General features: G+C 30.0%; 1 protein-coding gene across 4 annotated transcripts in view; it reads right to left on the bottom strand.

Annotated features, from left to right (window-relative positions):
• The window catches only part of LOC107443336 (uncharacterized), a 290,292-nt gene that overhangs the window by 198,906 nt on the left and 63,479 nt on the right, over positions 1–27,907 (bottom strand). For all 4 annotated transcript variants that reach the window (XM_043041040.3, XM_043041042.3, XM_043041041.3 and 1 more), the window contains exon 2: positions 17,218–17,279. In XM_043041040.3, the coding sequence (XP_042896974.2) occupies positions 17,218–17,279 (62 nt within the window). The remainder of the gene's footprint in view (positions 1–17,217; positions 17,280–27,907) is intronic.

Here is a 27,907-nt window from a genome sequence, read left to right as displayed (position 1 = left end):
TTAGTTGTCATAAATCAAACATATATTATGAAATACATTTCGGCAGAAGACAAAAGCACGCCACGACTATAGAATGGAATGTTTGTAATATTTTATTCTTCTTTGCAAAATTTCTTATTTTTCAATAAGAATTTTTTTTAATAAAAGTATACTTATGTCACGAAGAAAAGATACTGAAGTTCTTCAATCACGATAAAGTTAAAAATGAAAGATAAGGAAGAATTAATTCAGTACAAAGTGAAATCCAACAATACAAATTTGTCAGGAAACTCAATTCCAAATTCCAAAGACTAATATTTGTCATTGCCAGTCACGATTTTGTAATGGTTAAAATAATTTCAAGTAAGCCATCGATGAAACCGGGTCAAAATCCAAGACACAAGAAATGAAATTCGATAGATGCTTTTTCAATAAATTCATTAAAAAATTATAGATGAGATCTTTTGAATAATTCTTTTAATTAAGAAACTGCATTTGTTTCTTTTAACACGCAGTTAAAGGAAAAGTAGATGATGTTTGATAATTTATTAGTAGCAAACTAAGTCATAAATCAAGCTCATATAATGAAATACTTTTTGGAAAAAGACAAAAGCACGTCACGACTGTAGTATGGAATGCTTGTAATATTTTAATTGTCTTTGTAAAATTTCTCATTATTCAATAAGAATTTTTTTTTTTTAATTTTTACATATATAAAAGTATGTAAAAATTATAAAAAAGTATACTTATATTTTTTAAGTACATAAAAAGTATACTTATGTTTCGATTAAAAGGTACTGGTATTTTATTCTTCGTTGCAAAATTTCTTACTTTTCAATAAGAAATTTTTTTTAATAAAAGTATACTTATGTCACGAAGAGAAGATACTGGTATTCTTCAATCACGATAAAGTTAAAAATGAAAGATAAGGGAGAATTAATTTAGTACAAAGTGAACTAACTCCAACAATACAAATTTGTTCGGAAACTCAATTCCAAAGACTAATATTTGTCGTTGCCAGTCACGATTTTGTAATGGTTATAATTATTTCGAGTAAGCTATCGATAATAGTGGGCCAAAATCCATAATACAATAAAATGAAATTCGAAAGACTATTATGCCCTTTCAATTGATTCATTAATGAATTATACGTAAGATCTTCTGAATAATTCTTTTAATTAAGAAACTGAATTTGTTTTTTTTTTATCTCGCAGTTAAGGGGAAAGTAGATGATGTTAGCTAGCATACTTGTATAATCTCAAATTGCAAATGTGTTAAATATTAACAAAGCACGTTTGGGTGTAATTTTTAGTAAGAAATTTAAAAAAATCTAGAAAAAAGATTGCACTCATTCGAATAAAATAATTTAGTTTTACAACAGTTCATTTATTCAAAAACATAATAAGAATAATGAAATAAAAAGAAATAAAAGAAATCGCGAAAAACTAATTACTCAATTTAGCACTTCTGAAATTTTTAGTACAGAATACGTTTTACATCTCCATTCCAAAAAATTTAGTTTCGTGTTTAATTTTTAAAACTTTTTCCGTTGAATTTAGCAAATATTTTATTTCCCCATTTGCATTCTATTTAATAAGTATGTAACATATTTATATAAATGTGGTTATAAGGTTGAAAAATCTTCAAGTAATCTTGATTTGAATTTTTAATTTAAATTGTTCGAATTAAAAAAGTCATGACGGGAAGTCAGCTAAATCTGAGACCTTATTTGACGCACAAATACTCAATTTAGAGATTTCTTAAGCAGGGTGGCCACTCAAATCAGATTTCAAATTTCCCTGATTTTTCCAGGTTTTCCAGATAAAAATCTTAAAATTTTCAGGTTTTTGTTTCTTTTTTCTTGTAAAGTGTAGGATGTGTACAAGAAAAGTGTCGGTATTATAAAGTATTTTATTCAAAATATTATTTTTTTAACATATCATCTTGAAAAAAATAATTTATTTTGACAATTTGGCAAGATTTTTTATTTAATTTCTAATGTTTTGGTACAAAGTTTGAATCAAAAATCATTAATGCAACAATTGTAAAGATTTGTTGACAAACATTGCAGTTAGCGATTGTAAAAAAATGTGATTGATTGGTTTGCTGAGAAAAAAATAACTCATAGATTTCTTTGTATGGGAGTAGAAAAGCTTTCAGAAAAAGGGTGCAATATAAAGTCTATTATTAAATTATAACCAACTAATTTTTTGAGAATTTCATAAAGTTAAAAATACAAAAACATTTTGTCAAAATAGAAAAAAAAAATTACCACCAAAGCATCGGAACAAAACTTGAGCCATAAAAGGATTCAGCCCAAGGACAGAATTTAAAAACAGAAGCATATTTCCTTATCTCTTTTTCTACCTCCACCAGAATCTTTCCTAAATTGCACAGTCCCATAGCGAGCAAAGGCTTCTACATTCGTTTAGCAACCGTGGCAGAATTTTACGTGGCATTCTAGTTTAACAGAGCTGTAATGAAGCAAATTTTGATGCAAGCAAAGTATCGCTAAGTTGATGATATTTCAATTGTTTGGCGATACATTTCCGTTTAAAAAAAGGTGGGTATAATGGATGAAATAATTTAAATTAAGAAAGTTAGTAAATAATTTAAATTGGTGAAATTAAGAAAATTAGTAAATAATTTAAATTGGTGAAATTAAAAAAATGATCAAAGAAAAAATTTCCAGCTTTTCTTTATAATTCCCTGATTTTTCCAGGTTTTTATCCAAATTTCCCTGATATTTCCAGGTTTTTTCCAATATAAAAAAAAATTCCCTGATAATTCCAGGTTTTCAAGGTTTTCCAGGTGGGTGGCCACCCTGTTAAGGCTATTTTTTGAGGGCTCCGTCGTAATATAAAGTGATCCTTTTTTGCGAATAATATGCTATTTTTATAATTGCTGTGAGTTTACAACTATAACTCGTCCTGTTATGTCAAGATTAGCCTATCTAATAACAACAACCCTGTATCACTTATTTAATTATTTAACCCTTTGACTACGAATTTTAAAAAATGATTTTTCTGTCAGGTTTATTATTCAAAAGGTCAAAATAGGTCACAAATAAGGCAAATTTAGTATTTTTCTGACAAGCGGTTATGAATTTATAGGATGGGACATATATGTCCCGGTCGTACTTAATGGTGGGATACATATGTCTATTAGTAATTTTTAAACATCTGTTGGGACAAATGAGTCCCGTTAGTAGTCAAAGGGTTAAAACTCATTGAGACGAATTCCTGGACACAATTTTTAAAGTTTCACGCAAAATGTTGCTCTATTTGAAACATTTGATAACACTTAAGATTTAAAATTACGTTCAAAGCTTAAGAAAGTTTTCAAAGCTTACCTCGAAGAAGAAAAAAAAAACTTGATTTAAAAGAGAAGTTCGTCCACAAACGTTTATACATTTAAATGTCAAATATTACATCTTCATAATTTTCTCATTCCCCCCCCCCCCACACACACACAAATCAGACAATATGATTCAGCAAAATATGACACTTAATCAGTCATTCCCTATTGAATCAAAATGCTAGAATAAAAATGTTGAGATTTAGTGCCCTCATCCCCCATAAATACAGAAAAAGACGTTTTGGACCATGACCTTGTCAAACTAGCCATCATATTTAACTTTATTGAACGCAAGCTTGAGTTATTTTCTCATAAATATTCGCAAAAAAAATATGATGTTAATCCTACCTTTAAAGTTATTTTGATTGAGTGTAACAATTTGAATTAAACACATGTCATTTTCACATTAAATGCATAAACAGATGAAAGGACATGATTAGTCAATGATTGATTGAATGATTGCTGCATTTATTACTAATTTTTAGTTTACGTGAATGGAATTATGACATCAGTTTCTATTTTGTTATTTTTGATTTTTGAAATACAAAATTACCTTTTATGTCTTTGAATAAATCTTTCAACAAAAATTAGCACCGTTTAAGTACTTTTTAAGCACTCAAAAAATATTTTTAAGCACTTTATACATTAACAAAATGCAAAATAATTTTCAGACTTTACATGATCATGATAAAATAACCAGTTTCTGACAAAGCACTCTTTTTCTTGATTATATTAGCCATTATAAAAAGATCAAGAGGTTTTTTGGTTCGATATCAGAGGGTGGAAAATGAAGACAGAAATTGAGAATATCTATCAAAATGCAGCAGAGTTGCACACGAAAGTGCAAGAATTTCACCGAACCCAGCTTAGTAAACGAGCATGCGGACCCATAAGTATTTCATCATACATGTAAAATGATTGGCGCTTTCATACGCTATGTAGGACAGGATGCCGAAATAAATTGTGGTTGAATGAATTGTTAAAAGCACGCTTTTGAATAATACGTGGCGAAAATCGGCATGGTAAAGAGAAAAATCTCATTTTCGAAAAGGGAAAATTAAGCACTTTTCAAAAACACCTAATGGAAAAAGCACCTTTAAGGGCCCTTGAAGAACGAAAATCGAAAATAAGCACCTTTAAGCACCTTTTAAAATCGCTACGCGCCCTGAAATAGTTTAAAAATTGCCTTTCATGTTATATCAAATTGATCGTTACCTGAGTTTTTCTTTTCTCTCTTTCCTTTTTTTATTTTTCATTTAAAAATTTCTTTCTTTCTTTTTTTAACTTTCTTCCCCCTTTCCGTTTCTGTGATTTATTAAAAGCGTGGGTGGTCTAATATACCTTTTACCGTAAAGATAGGCCTCTCTGATCATAGGCTCCTACCATTTTTTGACTCACCGCCTACTTTGCAAGACAAAATCTTTTCAACGCCCCCTTAAAAATATTTTTAAAAGATTTATTAAATAATTAAAAAAAAAAAAAACACTTACGTTCCTTATTTTTGAAAAGGTACGCTTGTTTATAAATTCGCTTTCTAAAAATAACAGTAAAACAATTTTAAAACAAATTGTTTTAAAAATCTCGAACTACTGCAACACTATATTCGTCAAGAATAAAAAATAAAAATATCAATATAATCTGTTGAAAATTCAAAAAGTTTGAAAATCCAAAAGAAAAAAAAATTGTTACGTCAAACTTACTACATATAAGTATTATTATTCACTATAAAATTGGTCTCTTTGCAGTAATTTGCTGAATAAATAACAACAACAAAAAAATGTTTAATCTAGGAAGTTTGATGTGGAATTTTTTTAGATTGCATAGGTATAAATAAATGTTTTAAAAACATGTAATTTATGTAGGGTTGTAATAGAATATGCTCGAGAGTTAAAGTGTCCTCTATATATTTAACGAAGTTCATTTTGTAAATTCTCATACATCCTGTAGAAAGTTCCAACGCCCACCAGGGGGTGGGGCATTTGCGCCAACGTTGGAAACCTAGGCTCTAAATATTTTGATTTTTTGTTAAATTTTTGATTTCCGTTCTCATGCTGTATTATTATTTTTTTTTAAAGAAACTTTTGATGAAAGAATAACCCAGAGCAACCTTTCAAAAAACGTGGAAAATATAAATTTGGCTAGATAGGGAAAAATAACGCTTCTTAATTTTTATAACTTGTATTGATTTTTCTGAATTATTAAGGCAATTAGGTTTTGCATTTATAATAGGTAATTTAATGCTGTGCATTTGTATGCGTTTCAATTTTATTTTTGTTAAGAAAGACGAAAACCGATTTCAATGTAATTGAAAAATTCTTGTAACGTAAATCACGAAAAAGCAAGGATATTTTCCGAAAATCTTAAAACAAACAATCAGCATTTTCAGAAAGGTAGTTATAATATTAAACTTCCTTTCTAAAAGTGCTGATTACAAAATTGCATTGGTATAATTTCCGTTCTAATTCCAGAATAACAATATATTCTCCTACTTCGACTGGGCGACGATCTTGTATTTTACATAATTCGAAAGGTACTCTGCCGACTTTAGTAAATAACAATCATAAATTTATTTATGAAAATAATTTTCGGCAATTAAAAACAGTCAACTTTTCCCATCTCCTCATAATTTGTTAATTTTTAGATATTTTGAAGAAAAAAAAACTACATTTGAAACTTCATGGTTTATTCTTGGTTTACCTGAACTCTTGTTTTTCTATAATTTAAATTTTAAATTACAAATGTAGGTAAAACTGAATTTGCGATGACACGCGTCTTCCTTGTTATATATATAGCTCCTCTTAATATTTTAAACAAAACAAACTAATCTCATAATACTGGAGCGGAAATAAGAACCCAAGGCCCTAATTTAACCGATTTACTGAGTTGTGGTTTTTATTTTACGCCACCCCCGCATTCTTTATGTCGGCGAAATACTTATATTGATCGTTTTTTACGCTTTAATTCTATATAATGCTGCGGCACTTTAACAGCCAAGCTTAGAGAATAAAGTGCAAATGGTGCAATATTTACATCCCTTTCTCTCTCAAGTAGTTTGGCCTTGGGTAAATTTGAAATATCATGTTAGTAGCGTCCACGAAAGTTGTTGTATGGTCATTAATGAGTGAAAATACCAACTTAGGTGAGATGTTTAAAGAGTTTAAGCTTACAGTAATTACCATTAAGTAAATAATTAATCACTCTAAGTGTTTTGAATGCGTGTTACACAATTTTTTTTTTGCCTACCAAGGACATTATTTTCAATTAAAACCAAAATTAGCCTTTTGTTTTCTTCTAATTTAAATAATTGTCGTAGTTACTACATCTTAGTTTATTTCCTTTTAGAATGCATTGTCAACTGTCCCTAAATATACGGATGCCTGTTTAGTTTAGTTTTGTGATCAATACTTACTGTAAAACTAAAATATTACAAATGGTAGATATTTTTGTGTTGATTTCAAATCTGTAATCGGTTTCGCTCTCCAAACTAAAATATTACAAATGGTAGATATTTTCGTGCTGATTTTAAATCCGTAATCGGTTTCGCTCTCCAAACTAAAATATTACAAATGCTAGATATTTTCGTGCTGATTTCAAATCTGTAATCGGTTTCGCTCTCCAAACTAAAATAGTACAAATGCTAGATATTTTCGTGCTTATTTCAAATCTGTAATCAGTTTCGCTCTCAAATTTAGTTTTCTTTTTAAAAACGTTACATGCAGCAGAGGATCGCATAAATGTTGCGACACTCTTCTAGAGGGGTTAGGGCACATCATCAGGATTAAAATTGCATAGGAACCCATGCTCGGGAAAGTTGTCATACGCCGCTAGGAACGCTCCCCTATTATGAACTGTTTTTTCGCGTACTTCTGAACAGGTTTTAACAGGGAAGCGCACCACGGCATTTCCGGGCATAGGTTCCAATGACATTTTAATCCTGATAAAGTGCCCTGATGATACGGTCCTTCGTCGAATTTTACATCTTAATTACACTTAATTTATATTTGTAATCTTAATTACTTAATTATACATTTTAAAACATCCAAAACTTGACTATACGATATTCTGATTTAACTTGTACGAAAACATGGTTTAACCATTTCTTTACGGCGCAGTCCACTACACTGAAGTGACGCCACTGAACGGTGTGTCGCACAGCGAAGTGTGTACATTGCATGTCGGTAAACTAATGTTCGGATTTTTTTAATTTAAGTGTTACATAACAATATATTTGAAGGTTGTGATAGTTCAATTTAGTATAATTCCAAAAAATCTTAGTAATTTAATTCAATATGATAAATTTTAAAACATGGGCTAACACACAAACAAACATTAAAATTTTTACACTCCTATTTAGATTCTCGCCTCCGATTCTAGCACTGCAAACGACGCACTTGCTATTTTGGTTTTTTCCTACCGAATTATAAACCGAAGGAAAATGTCTTTCTGATTTACAATACATATTAAGCGCATTCAAAATATTCTTTTAGTGATATTGATCCAATATAGGCCAGTGGCAGTTCGAAGTAGATTGGGCCGTTTATCATATGGTATCACGTTGACGACGGCTTAATACGGAACTCGTAACTCAAGGGTTAACATTAACGCCTTATTAAAGTTACAGCAAATTTGCACGATTTTATGATTCAATGTACTGAAATTATGGTTCAAAATTGAATCGATTTTTCTGAGAGTGCAAAAGCTATTAGATTTACGCATCAAAGGAGTGAAACATATCTCACACATTTTTGTTGCTAGTTAAGTATATTTTTCTGTACACTACCCGGATTTTCTTTATTAACAAGCTTAGGATAACTGATTGTTGAGGAAAATATTTCCGTTACTTTAACAAATTATTTTAGAAAACCTATCTCGATTGTTGCAAATGCTATCCATATCTATTCTCACATCTCGTAACTAAGATAAGCAACAGGAATTCTTTTAAAGTGGTTTGATTCTTTATCGAGGGCCTTATTACGGTTGCAGCAATATTAACGCCTTATCAAGGTTACGGCAAGTTTGCACGATTTTATGATTCAATGTATTGATATTATAGTTCAAAATTGAACCGATTTTTTTGAGAGTATAAAAGTTAATGGGCTTGGACATCGTGTATTAATATTTTGATACAAAATTGAATTGATTTTTCTGAGAGTATAAAAGCCAATGGACTTGCACATCGTGTATTAATATTAAGATTCAAAATTGAACTGATTGTTCTGAGAGTGTAAAAGTCAATGGACTTGCACATCAAAGGATTAAAATATCTCTCACACATTTTTGTTCTTAGTCAAGTGTATTGTTCCGAACACTATCCGAATTTTCTTTATTAACAAGCTTAGGATAACTGATTGTTGTGGAAAATATTTCCGTTACTTTAACAAATTATTTCAGAAAACGTATCTCGATTGTTGCAAATGCTATCCATATCTATTCTCACACCTCGTAACTAAGATAAGCAACAGGGAAAGTGGTTTGATTCATTATGAAGGGCCGTTTGCAGTTGGCTGAAGAAATAGGAGCGCCAAATAGTGAACTTAATAGCAAAGAACATGCTATGCTGGCAAGAAATCAGGAAACTTAACACCTATGATTTTATGTAGCCGACTTCTCACTCTATTGAAGAGCAAAATAGCACCCGCTAAATGCTCTAATCCTTCACCTGGTAAAATGTTAGAATAATCGATTTGAAAGGCAAGACTTGGCAAGAATACAGATTTTCTTGCTTCATTATCTGCATCTACCGTTTTTCTCGACTACTTGGCTTATCAAGGTGGGCTACAAGGATGGAAATTGAAAATTGAATGGAAGCTGGAACTCAAATGAGATGAAAGGTGAATAAATTATGGTGGAAATTACGTGTCGCATAGACCAAACGAATAATCGGTTACTCAATAGGTAATTCCACATTATTAATGTTCTTATTCTACGCGAAGAAATTTGATAAAGATGTCCACCTAAAATCCAATTATAATTTTAAAAATGTATCTTTTTCAAATACAAAGAAACTAAATGTTCTTGCATTTTATTTATTTCTTTTTCTTTTTTTATCTTAAGAGGCCTTTACCTTCGCCACCTTGTATTCTAAGTTAAATTTTTAATTTGTGTTTTCTCGATATTTATGTTTTTTTTTTTAAACTTTTGATGATATAGTGTTTTTAGACAGCACAATTCTTTTCAAAAAATGTAGAAAATAAAGAGGTAACTTTATTAGATAAGGAGAAATAGCGTTTGAAAATTTTTAGAACATCTATGAATTTTTCCTCAAATTAATGCAATAAAATGATGCGAATTAAGGTTCTGAGTAAGTAATTTAAAACTACACGTTTCTGAAATTTAATTTTTTTTTTAAAGTCTATTTTATTGCCATATAAAGACAACATCCATCGTCAGTTTATTTTTGAAAATTAAAAGGAATAAAAGCATATTTAGAATTATCCCTCCCCGTCCTCACCCCAAAGCATATTTTCCCCAGTGCAAGTAATTCGAACGTGCATGTTTCTTATTTTCCTCCACTGCGCAGTTTATGTTCGGAGTAGTAAGTTGATCCGTGCGGAGGCCTTCTCTCATCTAGGAGGTGTTGGTTGCATTCGGTCGGAAGAGGAAGGGCCTCTTAAGTGAGGATAACTCAAAAATGTATAAATATGAGGCAATTCTTTGTCAAATAAATAAGTTAAATCAAGTACTGTGTTCTATACTATCAGAAATCAAGTACTGTGTTCTATACTAGTTCTACTACTATCAGAAAAACTCTGTTCGGTTTAAAAGTATAGTATATCCGTAAACACAATCAGTTAATAGCTATATTATAAATGGTGCTTTGGGGGTAAGTATTTTAAAGTGTTGAGAAACAAAATTGAAGAAATCGTATTAAGTTTCAATTTATATTAGGCGAAATAAAGGTAATAAATTAAGTCAAGTTCGCAAACTATTTCAATTAAATATCTTATTACGCACCTTATGTAAAGGATGTCTTTAGAAATGTGAAAGTCTTAGATCCAGCCTTTGACATGGAGTAACTCCTGTTTTTATAGCAATGAATTTTATCTATCCACCATCCCTTATTAGCATGAGATTTTTTAGATAATTTTTATGTTCAACAGTTCTTTTTGAAAATGAATAGCACTTGTGATCAAATGTTTCAATGCATAAAGAAGTCCGATACTACATTGTATGAACTCATACAAATGTGCAAAAAATTGAGAATCATTCACTGATTTTAATGTTTTTTGTAAATTAGGACAAATTTTTTGCCAAATTTACATTTTTTTAATTAATGTTTATTTAGTAAAAATATTTGCACTTCGAAAATACAGGTAATTCTTTTCAGTATGATATTATAAATAGCTTCAAATGAATGCTTTACTTCGAGTTAAGTCACTCAAACTGTTGCTTTTTTTATATTCTTTGGCCAAAGAATTTTGAAAAACACTCTTAATCTGGTAACCCTACTCCTACTGCAGTCATAAAACACACACACAGGGATGTTTTTCTCTGTGAATTATTGTTTTAAAGGTCGTTGTAAATTTCAAATTTAACATCAGTGTAACAAAAGTGCACTACAAATTCCATAGTTAGATGCATACAAATTAATTTTAGAACTTTCACAAAAGCAAAAGACCATCGGGATGAGGAACAATTATCCAAGGAAGACAGCATAACGTGATTTTTCGAAGCGCCAAGGAAAATAAAAAAAACCACACTTTAAGTACCTTACATTTGAAGCAAAGCTATAATTTAAAGCTATAAATACCATCTTACCGCGAAGGGCTTTAGAACGGAGAAATAACTAAAATATTTTAAACGTTATCAAACTTTTTAAAAATTGCCAATTCTGTGACAGTTTCCCCCCTAGATGAAAATTGTCAAAATCACTGCCTTATCCTCAGTTTTAGCAAATTTTCAAGAGCCCAGATAATGAGATATTGGATTAAGTTTTTATATATTAAAAACTTAGACCACAAACGCTTTCTTTTTCCCATAACTGTGTCTCATCAGAAGCATAGAGAGCGCTGGCTATAGATAGGCTAAACTTGACCTAATAGTCGGGAGTAACTGCAAACTTACGGCAGTTATGAAATAGTATATTATTTGCAAAAAAGCATCATTTCATATGACCACGGAGCATTCAAAAAATAGCCTTAAGGCCTGGTCAAAATTCCTTATAAAAAGTGTAGTTTTCAAAAATTAATTAAACTGCAGAAAATCCCTTTATATGCATATAAAAATAATACTAATATAAACCGGTTAACGAGTTTTCTTCAGAAATAAGCATTAATAAAACAAATGAAAGTTAAAATTTTAAAACATTCATGAAAATAGAGACTCCGAGAATCCAAGTTTAAACGTTTATTTTGAAATTTTGCAAAATAGGAAAGTAAGAATTTTTGCGTTATAAAAAGAGGCACCACAATAAATTTTGTCCTGGATCTCTGAAACATGCATCCGCTGTTGCAAAAGAAGCACATACAGATAATAAATGTCATTTATATTATTAATGTGACAATTTCTAAGGGGAAAAATCGCGTAAAACTAATTTATAGCACAGAAGGGCATTGAAAACATATCACCTCAAATACACGCAACTGTAAAACTGAACAATATTTATTCTTCTTTCTACAAACGTGGAAGAGCCATTAGAAGAAGGAAGATTACATTTATGAAAATAGAAATTCCGAAAATCAAATTCTGAACGTCAGATTTGAAATAAGTTTTATCAAAAATTTTTTAAAAAAAATAGGAAAGTAAGATGCTTTGTGTTTTAAATAGAGGCACACTGCAATAAATTTTGTCTTGAATCCCTGAGACCTGTGCCAGCCTTTGCAAAAGAAGCACATACAGACAATAAATATCATTAATATTCCTGATGTGGCAATTTCTTTAGAAAAAAAACGCGTTAAGCTAATTTATCGCATAGAAGGGCATTGAAAACAAATCACCTCACATACGTAACTTAAAAACTGAACAATATTTATTCTTCTTTCTAGAATCGTGGAAGAACCAAACGGAAAAAGCAGGTTGCACATGCACATGTTTGACATGAGAAAAGAAAGTGTTACATAAGGGTGTTTCCTTTGCACGATTTAAAAAATATGAATGAAGTACGACAGACACCTGGACATAAAAATATGCCGCTCAACAATGAGAAAGTGCTCTATAAATTTAACTTGTCACGCACAAGCTTAGCAAGTTCACGTTCAACTATTGCTGAATGCAAATTCAATGGAAATTTTGTGACCGATTCTAGCCACAAGGACAAGGTTAAAAAAACGTCCCACCCTGATGAAAGACAGAGAAGAAATAATTTTAGTCGTAAAATTTTGAATCAGAATTTATGAATTTTTTTATGGTATTGAAAATTATACACTAATTGAACTTTCTTCACTTGTGTGAAAACATATATCAGAGTGCGTAGCCAGATTTTTCAACAAAATATAATGCACTTTTAAGTATTTAAGCACTTTAAAAAAAAAATTTTTTTTTTAAAGTCATAACTAGGATCTGTGCAGTAATAAAAATTATTTGCTTCTATCTTTTCAAGTTTTTAACTCATAAATATAAAATCAATAAAATTCAAAAACATTTTCAAAAACCTAACATAATCATGATAAACTAAGTAGTTTCAGATAAATATTGCAGAGAAAATTGTGAAAATCAGGCATTTTTTGTAATTTAGAACGACAATCGACACGGCAAAGAAAAAAAATCTCTTTTTAAAAGATAGAAAAATAAGCACATTTTACAAACCACGAATTTTTTAAAAAAAGCACTTTTAAGGGATTTTAAAAAACGTAAATCAAAAATGAGCACCTTTAAGCACTTTTTAAAAACGCTACGCACCCTGTATATAATTTAATAATTTCAAAAGCATTAGTAAAACACATTTAGTTAATTTTTGTTAGCAAAACATATTTAGTAAATCGCAATATTAACATAACTAGTATGTATTATAAATGAGTACGGGCTAGCTTTTGGAGGTCTGAGCCCGAAGAATTTAAATCCAAGCCCACCTGACCCCGAGATACATAGGATTAGAGTCCGAGTCGGCCAGACATATACGTCGGATTAAATCCAAATTTTACGATATCGCTATTGGGCCTTAGCTGCCTAAACAAGAAAATTAGTCATTAAAACTATTTATCTCAATTAATTTTATAACCGTCGTTTAACAGCCGACCTAATTTTTTGGGTTAACGACTACTAATGTTCAACTCCGTAGCATTGTAATTTTGAACCCAATCCAGAAGACAAGAGAACTCCTGGATCAAGTATTGGGAGAAATTTGCCGAGGACTTTTTGATGGAACTAACCCACAACTGCGTTATATGGAGAGGGAAACCACGAAGGCAACTCTAAACCATGATCATTCCACCACTGAGAATATTTTACGTCAATATTGTGGTCGGTGCAAGCCGGATGGGAAATTTGTATCGACCAGCCATTGCTGGGATTCGAATGCGGTTTACCTCATTGGAAGGCGAACGCTCTGTCCTCTAAGCCATCACGGCTCTATCTCTATTAATTAATACATTTTTTTATAATAACAATACCAAACGTTTGTTTAAAAGTAGCAAAAAAATTTTATCATAAGTCCCAGCCCGCCCAAGTCTGAAATCTTTTTTTAGTCAACGAGTGCGATTCCCGGGCTGAACCCGTCTAATCTCTAGTTTGTACCCAACAAATTTTTTTTTTGTTTATTTAATTATGAATTTTTGTTTCTTTTTGCTTAATTTACATAATAGAGTGTCATAATGTCATTATTTATACCCTTCACAAAAACTTATTCCATGGGGAAAAAATAAAAGTTTAAATTATAATAAAAAAATTATAATAAAAAAGTTTAAATTATAAAAGTTTAAATTTGAAATATTTTAAAGTTCATCGGTACTTAGAACAGTAATCAAATAATTTCCAGTTTATTTAAATTATTCATACCTCGTTGTAATCAGAACAATTTTAAATTTAATTTATTAAAGCAAGATTCAAATTTAAAAATGAAAATTTCTTTTGTTAACATACTTGAACTATAAAAAATGAGTTCATCGGTAAAAGTCAGAAGAGTTGACAAACAATTACACGTCTACTGTTTTTCGGAAAACTTAAAAATAATGATAATTATAGATAATTATAAATAATAATTACACAATAATTATAATACGTGATATATTTTTTATTCCAGTTCTGAATTAAATAACATTTGGTTTCTATTTTTCCATATAAAAAGTTTTCCAATAATTTAATTTCAGGAAATTTAGAGTAGGATAATTTAATTTCTGAAGCTAACTTCCTGACATACAAATCACAGAAAACTATATAAGCAAAAATTTCACCCAAAGATGTCACAAGAAAAAAATAAATAAATAAACCTATCGCCATTCATAAATAACATTAGGGAACAAAGTTTTTGTTGCATAGACAAATACTTGATACGAGTGTGGGGATTGCAAATCTGAAATTAATTTTGATCCTAAATCTGCAGATTTTTTTAATATGACATTTTAGTTTATTTATTTTTTTGCAGAAGTATAAAAAAACGTTATATATAACAGGGGATCGCGTAAAAGCTGCAGCAAACTTTTAGACGGAGTTAGGGCACATCATTAAGATTAAAATTACATAGGTACCCCTGCCCGGTAATGTCATCGTACGCATCTAGGGGCGCTTCCCAATTATGCTTATAAGCACACAAAGAAATAGTTCGTAATAGGGAAACAAGCGACCCTAGCGGCGTATGGTATCATTTCTGGACATGGGTACCAATGCAATTTTAATCCTGAAGATGTACCCTAACTGCTCTAGAAGTCTGATGCAACATTTACGCGACCAGCTGATATATATGACGTTTTTAAACTTGTACATTTCGACTAAAAATAGGCTAAAAATGTCATTTTAAGAAAACAGAAGCTTAAAGAGAAAATCTGGTTGCAGATTTGAAATAAGTAATACGAAAGTTTCTAAGATCTGTTAAAAAATCTCATGCAACAGAAAACAAAGGGGGAAAAAATTGTTCCCCAGAGTAATACAAAATATAAAAATTTAAATATTACATTAATAAATATTTTCTTTAACTCTTACAGATTCAAGCGAAGATAAGAATTTCTAAGGAAATTAATTATTATTAAACAGTAGAAATCAACATATATCCCATCACATTAATGCCCAATTTAGAACAATTCGAATAGCGTGCAACCAATTAGAAGTGAAGGCGCATAAGATTTAACGATTAGTTTGGAATTTAGTGTCTAATCAGTAGCAAAATTATTCTATAAGCTTTAGATAACAACATCGAACCTGAAAATACTATTATTACATAAAAACAAAATATAACGATTGTTTAACAAGCAACCTGTCATTATTTTTCAAGGGAATTATCGCAGTTAATATTTTAGCAAAACTTGGTGAAAATCCTGATGATGCTAATTAAAATCCTACTCAAACAAAAAATTAATCAAAAAAAACCTTGCTCCAATAATAAGAATACATAAAATATACAATAAAAGATCTAAAATAAAGTAAGATTAAATTGATTTGACAAATAAAGACAATTAAATTGATTTAAAACCCGTTAAAATAAGTTGACCATTCATTAAAGGATTAATGGTTCAAAAGAAGAATTTCCATTAAACCTTTAACAGGTAGTAAAAGTCGATCTGTTTCACAGCAAAGTGCTATCATCCTAATAAATCTACAATTTTCAAAACAAATGCAAGTCACATTACTCAAAGAAAACAAGGAAGCCACAATAGGAAACGAAATTTTATTGGGAGAAAGTAAAACTCTGGCACAATAAAATTTACTATCTATAGCAAATCGTGACCCAAGGGCAACGCAACTCGTTCTGCTCGCAATGATTTAAATTATCTAACGACGCAATTCTTCCTAGACCCCTGAAGCAACGATACACACCTCTTTGTATGCAAACACAGAAAAAAAGATTCGTATCTTATGTCCGCCCAACATTTATCAACAAGAAGAATAGGACTAAACAGACCACGAAATACACGTGATATTTATTAGACCAGCGGCTCCCAATTTTTTCCTGTTGCGGAACCCTAAATAATCAACCTTCATTCGGCGGAACCCTTTCTTTGAAATTAAGTTTAAGGTAATTGTGAAAATTATAACCTATAAAACACTATATATAAAGTATTTACTACAGATATGAAAATTTTTCAACGTTTAGGTTTTATGTCCAACAGTTAAATTTGCAGACCTTGTGCTATATGTCTAGTCTAGATTAGAATTTGTTTCTGGTGCAAACAAAACAATAATGAAGATAAACAAATTTGTGAAGGGTCCGATTAAAAGATGAATTATTTTGTGAAGGGTCCGTTTTTAAGTTAAAATATTTTGTGAAGGGTCTGATTTTATGAAAAGATATTTTGTGAAGGGTCCGTTTCTTCTAAACAGACCCCTGATTAGTTCGTTTACAGGTCTTTCTTTCCCCCCTCTCAACTGGGAAGGGTTTATTCGATTAACAAAACAATAATGAAGATAAAAAAATTTGTGAAGGGTCCGTTTTTAAGTTAAAATATTTTGTGAAGGGTCCGTTTTTAAGTTAAAATATTTTGTGAAGGGTCTGATTTTATGAAAAGATATTTTGTGAAGGGTTCTTCCTGATTAGTTCGTTTACATGTCTTTCTTTCCCCCCTCTCAACTGGGAAGGGTTTATTCGATTAACAAAACAATAATGAAGATAAAAAAATTTGTGAAGGGTCCGATTAAAAGATAAATTATTTTGTGAAGGGTCCATTTTTATGAAAAGATATTTTGTGAAGGGTCCGTTTCTTCTAAACAGACCCCTGATTAAGAGAACCGCGGTATTAAACAGTTTCGATGTTTGAAAAATAAAGAATAACTCTATAACATTAAAACAGAACTCACCTTTTTGAGATGCTTGTTCAGCCATTTGGTAAAAGTTTTCTTCTGTATTGCGTCTCGTTCATCTGTAAATTTAAAAAGATTTTTCCACATGTTAGTAAAGTGAAGAGACAAGTTACACACTGATAAGAAACGAAATCAAAACACACAACGCGTTGGTGAACTCGTTATTCCAGTAAACTCTTTTTTGCAATTGCAAAAGTATCTGATGAATTCATTAGTTAGTCCGCACCCCGGTAGTTTGTAATCACAGTTTGCGGTGATTTCTTCATTTCCTATTTTTTGTAACTAGATTCTTTTATGTCCATCCTCTTCCAGCGGGTCATGTCACAGATAAATGAGTAGTGGTTGTTTAGACAAAAGATCTCAGATAAAGACTGTCAACGCGGAAAGTTTAATGCGAGTGGAAATAAAACAAATTAGTTGCGCATCAACGTCAACGACGAAGAAGATCAGTTGGTGGTAGCGATTACTTGAAGTTGTGAAGTAAGCAATGGTTTGTGATAAAAGTTATATTTTGATTAATTTATTAATAGAGTCTACCTCATATCCGCCGCTCTCTATTTCACTATCTATTCAGAACAATTTGAATGACACAATTTATAATGAAGCTTGACTTATTACAAGTGGTAAATAGGAACTTAGAGGTAATTCCGGAAAAAGTTTATTCAAAAGAAGATAAGGAACACATTACTTAACCTTTTACACTTAAATGATAAGCAAAACCAAGAATTCTAAATTTAAACAATCAATGGTTGACCTTTATCAATCTCAGATACTTTAAGTTATTCTAATTAACATTGAAAAGAAAATTGAATGTCAAAAAGTATGACTAATATTTTTGTGATTTTAAGGCATGGCTTGAAATAAAATGAAATTTCATCACTAACTTTAACAAGGGGTTTAAAGACCTAATAATTCAACTAGAAAGATAAATATTTAAATAACTTAACTGATATTGATCAGCAGATGTATAATCAGAGAGATAAAGAAGTGAAAATAAAATATATCAAATGGGATATGGGTTAGGAAAATTTAATATCATCTAGTAAATATTCTCAAGATTCCGATTTTGGTAAAATTATTGAATTTTAACTAAGAACGTATGAAATATTATCAAAAAATAATTTTCATAAACAAAAAACAAAGATGGTGGATGACTTACATACAATTTTAATTTGTTAGTTTAAAAAATTAAAGTTAATTCGTGTTGTTTTTATTTCCAGCTGTTGTTAGATGCTTTTTTGAAATAAATGTAAATTATAATTAAAATAATTCAATTTAACAAATAAAATTAAAAAATGAATCAATTTAACGAATGAAATGAAAAGAATCAGAATTATCAATTATGTTTAATAATAAAAACATTTCCTAATAAACACGAAATGGACAAAAAGGCCATTTTGATTTCTAGTTAAATCAAAAATATTTCTCAACACAATAAGATAAAAAGAAAAACGAAGAATATATTTTAATTATAATTATATTGTATAAGTTCTAAGTTATTGAAAATATTTTTTGAAAAAGAAAAAAACGAAATTCGAACTGGTTATATTTTAAAACCAAAAACGTATGAGTTATTTTTAAGTTATAGATTTACTTATTTTTACAAAAATAAATAAATAAATTTAAAAAAAAATATGTTGTGCACGATGAAAATTCTTGTCATTACCGTTTCATTTAAATTCATTAGGAATTAAAAATAAATTATTTACCGACAAAAATGAAACAGAACATTCATAAAAAAACTGAAATGACTATAACCGAACGCCTTTTTTCATAACTGCTAAAATTTATTCAATATAAAGTTAAATTAATGATTTTTAATTCGATTCCAAATAATGAAAAATACATTTTTTTATCATTTTCTCGTTGCTCGATCTAATGCATCTATCATCCATCACTACTGGAATTTAACAACTTAAAGGGCAGGGCTGTTTGTATACGCCTCAAAAATTTATGTTACTATTTTGAACGAAAACAAATACTATACAGAATACTAATCTCGTAACCATGGCATGTATGTTCAGGGATTTTAGTGTATAATTTGAATAAATTTATAGATTTATCCATCATCTTTCTACAGATAAAACTCCAACTGCAGACAATATTAAATAAACATTGTTTTCAAACATTTAAATTTACATTGCTATTTATAGAGAATTTAAATAACAAGAAATTATCTTTTAACCATGAATAAGTATAATTATAATATCTCAATTATTTATTTACTTACTTTGTATTTTAATTTATAATCAAATATGGAATAAGTAAAGCGTGAAATAACTTTATTACGTAATTAAATAGTTTCTTAATTGAAAAACCATTACAAGTTCTTTTTGCTCTAGTAAAATATTAAGTAGAAAAAGAAATTTAGATTGTTTTATTTAATTAAAATGATTTAATTTCATGGACAACATACAGACGTCTTGAAACTTCCCGACAGAAAAAATTTATAAGGAATAAATTGATTATGATTGGAATTCATATTAACTAAATATAATGAGAATGAAAGATAATTTTATCAGCGTTGAAAGAATTTTCAAGGATTTTAATGATTAAAGTTTCACTGAAGTAGAAAAATCCCATCTCCCTTCTGTTTTTTTCATCCATCATTTGTCAGAATTAATTTTGTTAGTTAAGAACTGAGACGGCGAAATTTTTTTTATTAGAATCCAATTAAATCACGATTTATTATTTTCAGAAGTCCAGTATGCCATTTGTTATATTTCTTTTTAAAAACTAATCTGAAAACCTTTGATTTTAAACCATAGAATTACATAGTACAGCTGTATTTGCAGCTCAGTTATTAATTTGCTTTAAATATGAAACAATCGATTATATAGAATTAATTCATAGATAAAAATGTCTGCTCACAACATTGTGTAAATTTACTGCTGTTATCTTTTTTACAATTTGACGTCGAATTTTTATTAAACATATTTTTTATACTTTATCATTATTTTGAATTAATTTAGTTCAAAATAAGTGAAAAATATTATGTTTAGCATTTTAATAATTTATGGTTATGAAATACAGCATAAAGCATCAGTGCCTTTTTCCGCGTTAAAGGTAAAATCTTACAAACTCGATTCACTTCCAAAAAATAGTTTTTCAAATTTGCATTAATGGGCAGTTATTTAGATCTATAAGAAAAAGTTTATCATCATTGAAATTTTGTTACTTTACAAAATCAGTTTTTAGTATGAATGAAAAAAATTTTCAAAACTATTATTTTTTAAACTTTATATTTTAAGACAAATACAATTCTGATGATCTAATAGATTTTTTAAGTAACAGTTAGACTGTTTATTATAATTAAAAAATACCAAAATATATTTTTGCTTGTAATTAAGGCGTCAGAAAAAAAAACTATATGAAAAGGACACTGTTGTCCCATTTACATCAAAAGATTATAACTTATGCACTAAGATTATAATATATCGCCCTAGAAAAGGGCAGCTTCCCCTCCTACATAGACTTCCAGGGGCAATAATTATCCCTGTGTCCTGGAAAATGTTATAATGGTACACAAAATTGTACTTATTTCTAAATTCGCCTTTGATATCTGTTGATTTTGAAGGTTAATTTTGTTACCTGTTATTTATTAATTTTGTTTTCTTTTTCTTCCTTTTTTTTGCTCTTTCTTTTTCTTTTTGAAACGTTTATTTTCGTGAATGTAATTAAATAAAATAGTATCAACCTTTTGAGCACCGCTGAAGTACTTGTCAGATACCACCAAGTGGCACGCGTGGAATGGGTTCAAGATTTCTGGAGACAAATGAATCAAACTATAACTTTTAAAAAGAAAATTAAAATATTCAATATTTTTGCTTTTCTGAAAATCGGACGTCGGAATTGATTTACTAAATCGTTTTCAAGGGTAAAAGGGAAGCAGTAGAACTAAATAGCAAATCATTTAAGATTATAAAAATAGTTTTCGCTACATTCTGTAATAATCGCTATTAAAATGCAATATAAATGAGCAACTTTAGGATAATATAAGAGCACACAAATTAAGTGCTACTATAGTGAGACATATGAATCAAAATATAACTTTAAAAAAGAAAATTAAAATATTCAACATTTTTGCACTACTCCAAATCGGAAGTCGAAAATGATTTACAAAATAGTTTTCAAGGGCAAAGCGGAATTAAATAATGAATCATTATTAAAAAAAAAGTTTTCGCATCATTCTATAATAATCGCTATCAAAATGCAACCTAAAGGAACAACTTTAGGATAATATAAACGCACACACTCAAATCAAGTGCTACTATAGTTAGACATATGAATTAAAATATAACTTTAAAAAAAAAAATTCAAATATTTAACACGTTGAATGCCAAGCTAATTTTACATGGCTTGCCCGTCTGGCCACACGGTAAATAACAACAAACTAAATTTGCAAATATTGGACAATAGTTCCAAATGCCCACCATTAAAAAAAAATTTTAAAAAATTTGCAAATATTAGACAGATTTAAGAGGTTTAGCATATCTGAAAAAAGTAGTGAATTATATAAGCCTACGAATTGTTTAGAAATAGTGGTGAATAAAATTCTACTAAATTGAATTTATTAAACCAAGAATCACAATTAATAAACTACCACTTGAAAATATTTATTCGCTGTCCGGAGCAAGTTGGCCTGTGTACATAAATAAAACTATTTTTGTGTGTTCTATTTGCATTAATTTCTTCAAACCATTTTAGTAACGATAATAATATAAAAAAATTAAAAATTTACTCGAATTATGTGTTTCTATTAATCTTGGCTTCGCCGGTCACCGGTGACCCCTGTGGCGCTACGAACAAACTCAGTGCCGGTCACCGGTGACCCCCATGGCATTCAAAGTGTTAAACATTTTTGCACGACTGCAAATCGGAAGTCGAAAATGATTTACAAAATCGTTTTCAAGGGTAAAAGCGGAATTAAATAACGAATCATTATAAAAAGAGTTTTCGCATCATTCTATAATAATCGCTATTAGAAAGTAACCTAAAGGGACAACTCCAAGGTCAGACATTATATTCTAACGAGAACCGGGGTGAGAAATAATGCGCTTTCTGTCATTAATAATCAAAAGACGGAGATAAAAAAAAAGGTTTTAATGTTTCAAGACAATTTCGTGCGTATTAGAATGAAATAAATGGCACATGCCAAAAATCTGACAACAAGTTGTAAAATTCAAATATAAAACTAAATCTAACCACAGACGTAGAAATGCTTACTTGGGATTAGAATTTTTACATATTATTAATCAATGTCATTTTTATTCATTCGATTTTAATACGTGATCATTATAAACAAAAAATTTAATACATGATTGTATTCATGTGTGGACTTGTAACCTTAAAGGGTTAACTTTATGGTACTCGCGAATGCCTTTGCAAGAAATAAATAAAGCACAGAAAGTAAATCGTTTTAAGCTCTCGATAAAGTTTGTTTTGCTCTGGAAATTTGGGATTGTCTTCTGTCTTTAGCGTACATCGTTTAGACCAGTGTTTCCCAAAGTGTGGTACGCGTACCCCCAGGGGTACGGGAACAGTTTAGTGGGGGTACGCGTTCTTATGCGAAATATTTTGCAACAAACGAAAATTTCAAAAAATTTTATTTAAAAACAAAGCTAGTCATGAAAATTTACGATTACGTATTTTTCTATTGGCTATTTTTTGCAGAGTTAACAGTTAATAATTAGTGCCAGTCAACAGCCAGCCGAGATTTTTAACTTTTGTATCACAGCCAAAACAATATATCATCCTTCAAAACTTTGTATCAAAAAGAAAAATAAATATATTTTTTAAAAAATACAACCATTTTTTTATTAGTGGTACATAACGTTGCGAAAAATTTAGAAAGGATACACAACAGTCAAAAGTTTGGGAAACACTGCTTTAGAGGGATAAAAAACTGTAGCGCAGAAGGATAAAAACTGTTCCACTAATTTTTGATAATAACATAAAGCAATGAAAATGTAATAGTTTATATCTCTTAAACAACGCGTTTTTTAATCAACCATTTTTTATTTTGAAAAATGTAACGATAAAAAAGATAATTTCATTGTGGATACGCATACGATGACCTCAGTTCACTTGAGTTTTTGACTAATTTTTTTTTAATAAAACTTTCAGCTCCGCAAAGGGTTAAACGCATTTTTTACTATTTAAGTGGCTTTGGGGCATTTTTCGAAGATTACGTGTCTTTTTTCATTTATTTACTGAGGTTGAACAACTGACACACATCCGATTAATTCATAGTGGATTTATGACTCTAAATGCTCAGCATCATAGTTCGGCAGTTCTGAACTTAACACAGAGGACAAGGTAGCTCACTGATCAAACATAGGGACAAACTAGCTTTCTTGGAGGAGTTTTTGATGGAACTTGACCACATTTGAGTTACATTAAGAGGAAAAATCACAGAAATCTCCCACGGTCAGTCTCACGCCATAAGGATTATAATCCGTCTGCCAATTAATCAACCACCGTTGGGATTCGAACTTAGGACACCTCATTAGGAGGCGAACGCTCTATACCTTGCGGTTCACCTTACTCGTAGCCATCCCCGAGCAAACCCCAACAAGTTTTTTTTTTCTTTTTTAATTTGCAAGTTTGAGCCGCGATGGCTCAGGGGATAGAGCGCTCGCCTTCCAATGAGGTGAACCGGTGTTTGATCCCGGCGATGGTTTGTCGATACGAATTCCGCATCCGGCTTGCACCGACCACAGTGCTGACGTAAAATATCCTCAGTGGTAGACGGATCATGGGTTAGTGTCCCCTTGCCATCAGAATAACCGTGGGATGTTCTCGTGGCCTTCCTCTCCATGTAACGCAAATGAGGGTTAGTTCCATCAAAAAATCCTCCACGAAGGCAAATTTCTCCCTATACATGATCCAGGAGTTCCCTTGTCTTTTGGATTGGGTTCAAAATTACAAGGCTACGGAGTTGAACATTAGTAGTCGTAAACCCAAAAATCGGGTCGGCTGTTCAACGACGGTTATATATATATATATATATATATATATATATATATATATATATATATATATAACATTCTAGTTAAGAACGTTATCCTAAAACATGGTGGCAAGCTACTAGGGAATCGAAAATCACTTTTTCACCAACAATAAGTTTCAAGTAAATTAATACAAGAAACTTAAGAACTACATAGCGGAACTTATAATTCACATTCCGTTGTAAAGCGGAACTCCAAGATCACATTACAAAGACACGTAATCTGAATTATTTTTTACCAGGAAGAGCAAAATGAAAACTCAAAGAGTTAAAAGATAAGGAATTTGTTCATTTTTAAAAGAAACTACAAAGAAAGCATGAGTCACAAGAAAAAGATAAAGCATTCGATTAAAAACAATATAACGGTCATATCAGAATCTAAAAGAAATGTGAAGAGATGCTGACAGTTCTGACAGCTGTACCGCTTTTTCTTCAAATGTTTATCAAATACATTCAAGCGCAAGATAAAAATGCACTAAAAAAGAAGCGAAAATTATCTCTAGTGTAGGCAGGTGTGGTATTTTTTTGCAACATATTTGTTGAAAATATTTCTTCCTATATTTTAAATTTGCTAAGTCAATAACAGCTACTTTAAATTTTAAATGATAATAGAAAAAAAAACGCATACTAAATAATTTATGTCACAAAAAAATCTTTCATAGCTGTTAAATATTTTCACTTAAAATAAGTAGTACATATTATTATATATCAAAAGAGCTACTTTCTTGATTATATATCTTCATTCAAATCCCACCTCTACGTTAAGCTTAGAATGAAAGTAAAATAAATTGGAAAAAAAATTGTATACAGGCTGTTCCGTAGTGACCGCTCTTAATACAAAATTTTAGAACCCTTCTCAAAAAAATTTTAAAAATTACATACATAAGGGATTGCAAATAAATACAGGGTTGACAAAAATACTTTTGAAAACTTTCAAACCACTAGTGAAGAAAGCGGAATAAAAAATATCAAAATCAGTTTGATTGTCTGGGGAAACTAGGTGGTTCTAAAAATGACATTTCCATTCCTCTCTGTTTCTTCCAACAATCAAACAGTTTTAGATGTTTTCGGTCCTACCTTCATCATAATCTTCCTCAATCATAATCTTCATCAATCATAAATTCATAATCTTCATCAATTAATTCATAATTCTTTAGATTTCCACTGCTTTTTTTTTTTTTAGTTTGTCGCCATTTCAGTATTAATTTGCAACTCTTAATGTTTTTAAACTGCCTGTTTCAAAAGAATTCGTGTAAGCAGGAAAAGGAGAAGAGGACTCGATTTGGAAATCTAGCCGTTGCAATAAAATAATAAAGAATTATACTGAAGAGGAAAGTAAAAATTTTATTGAATGAAGAAACAATAAAATTTCGAGTTCAAATCAAATTTTAAAAATGCAGAAACGTATGAGCTGTACTCATTATTTATAAACCTAGAAAATCACACAATAATGCTTTGAACAAGGTTCATTTTTTAAATAAACTTTTATTAGTTTCAATACCGCTTAGTGCCGCGATGGCTCAGGGGATAGAGCGTTTGGTTTTCAATGAGGTGAACCGGGTTCGAATCCCAGCGATGGCTGGTCTATACGAATTCCGCATCTAGCTTCCACAGTGCTGACGTGAAATATCCTCGGTGGTAGACGGATCATAATCATGGGTTAGAGTCCTCTTGCCGTCAGACTAACCGTGAGAAGTTCATGTGGTATTCCCCTCCATGTATTGTAAATGTGGGTTAGTTCCATCAAAAAGTCCGCAAATTTCTCCCAATACTTGATACAGGAATTCCCTTGTCTTCTGGATTGGGTTCAAAATTACAAGGCTACGTAGTTAAACATTAGCATTCGTAAACCCAAAAATTTGGTCGGCTGTTCAACTTGACGGTTATAAAATAAAATACTGCTTTGTCAGGGTGCGTAGCCAAATTATTCAACAAAAAATAAGCACCTTTTAAGCACTTTTCAAGCACTCAAGAAATATTTTTAAGTACTTTAAAAAAATATCATAATTAGGCAAGGTTGGAAAGTTTTTGACAATTGATGGTTTTATCTTGTTTTAACCGTCTTATCAAAAAAAAACCTTTCGGTATTGTTTTTGACAATTGTCAAAAATCATGAAATTTTGAATCATGTAAAACGAATAGCGTTTTCATACGCTACGTACTGACAATACGCCGAAATAGATTGGGGTAGAATTAATTGTGAAAACGTTGAATAGAACAATGTGTCTTTTTGCATAATTCGCAGCGAAAATCAACATGGACAAGGAAAAATCTCTTTTTGAAAAAGGGAAAATTAAGCACTTTTTAAAAACACCCAATGAAAAAAGACCTTTAAGGGCTTTTAAAAATTGAAAATCAAAAATAAGCACCTTTAAGCACTTTTTAAAAACGCTACGCACCCTGTATATAAGAATCAGCAAACAATTCCATGCAAAAAAGCAAATATCAGCTATCTTATCTATTAATAGAAAAATGTTAAAATAAATTGCTATAATTTGCTCCACATAAAAAAATACGTCACGAATTTTAGACGAAATTGCTAGATTTTAATTAGACTCTTTAATTTATTTAAAAGACAATTGAGGAAGTAAAATAAACCAATACTCATAATCCATAATTCAGAAGTTGTAACATCTATGTATAAATATCAAACGTTACTTGGCTTTTAATTATTATTATTAACATCTGTATCTTTCTCTATAAATAAAATCTAAAATACCAAACAAAAACAACTTCAATTAAAAACGAAATTGCGGTGCAAACATTAATATGAACGAAGATTTAAAGATATTTTGAGAATACTTAATTAAAAAAGACTATAAATTTACGTCAACAAAATCGCTAACACAAAACTTTAATTAAAATTTTAAGAAGACCATTGCAACAAATCTATTAATTTCTCTATTGAAACTGTTAAATTCCTTTATGTTTTTGATAATAGTAATAAAAAAAAATCGATTGTGTAAACAACTTTTGAATTAATAGGTTTTCACTTGGAAAAGAAAAATTGCGAAATCAATTACGTAAGACATCTTTTCGCGCATGCCAATTAATAAATACAAACCATCCAAAAATTAATTATGAACTTCTAAGTTACAAAGCCATCCACATTTTCGTGGCGACAAGCCCTTAATGGACCAAGCCTTTCTAATAACTATTCCTTTTATCTATTTTCTTTTGGCTAGACTCATCGAGTTTTTACTATTATTTTTTACTATTATAGTCTTAAGATTCTTTTTAGTAAGTGCTTTTTCTTTCACTTATTCTATTTCCTGTTTTTTATAATTGAAGATCTTGCAGTTATTTATTCTTACGCTGCCCAGTTTCATAACGTATTTAGCAAATTCTATTTAATATGCATAGCAAATTCTACTTAATATGCATAGCAAATTCTACTTAATATGCATAGCAAATTCTACTTAATATGCATATTACAATATCTCATCATTGTATGAAATGTTTAATTTTAAAATCAGATAAATGATTTCGATATTTTTTTAAGATAAGAGAAATTAAATGCAATATGAGAGCACTGTTTTGTACTAGCATATCTTTAACAAACTAATTAAATTTTGGATCAAGTTAAAACTTATCCGTAAAAAAAATACAACGCGAACACAAACAATACCATTAAAATATAGGGCAAAATAAAAAACGGACCACCTTGAATAACTTTTG

This window comes from Parasteatoda tepidariorum, chromosome 12 (assembly GCF_982258835.1).
Source record: "Parasteatoda tepidariorum strain Cologne lab strain chromosome 12, Ptep-v5.0, whole genome shotgun sequence".
Lineage (NCBI taxonomy): Eukaryota > Metazoa > Arthropoda > Arachnida > Araneae > Theridiidae > Parasteatoda > Parasteatoda tepidariorum.
The sequence above is the reverse complement of the archived record's forward strand: the minus strand, read 5'-3'. Positions and strand labels throughout refer to the sequence as shown.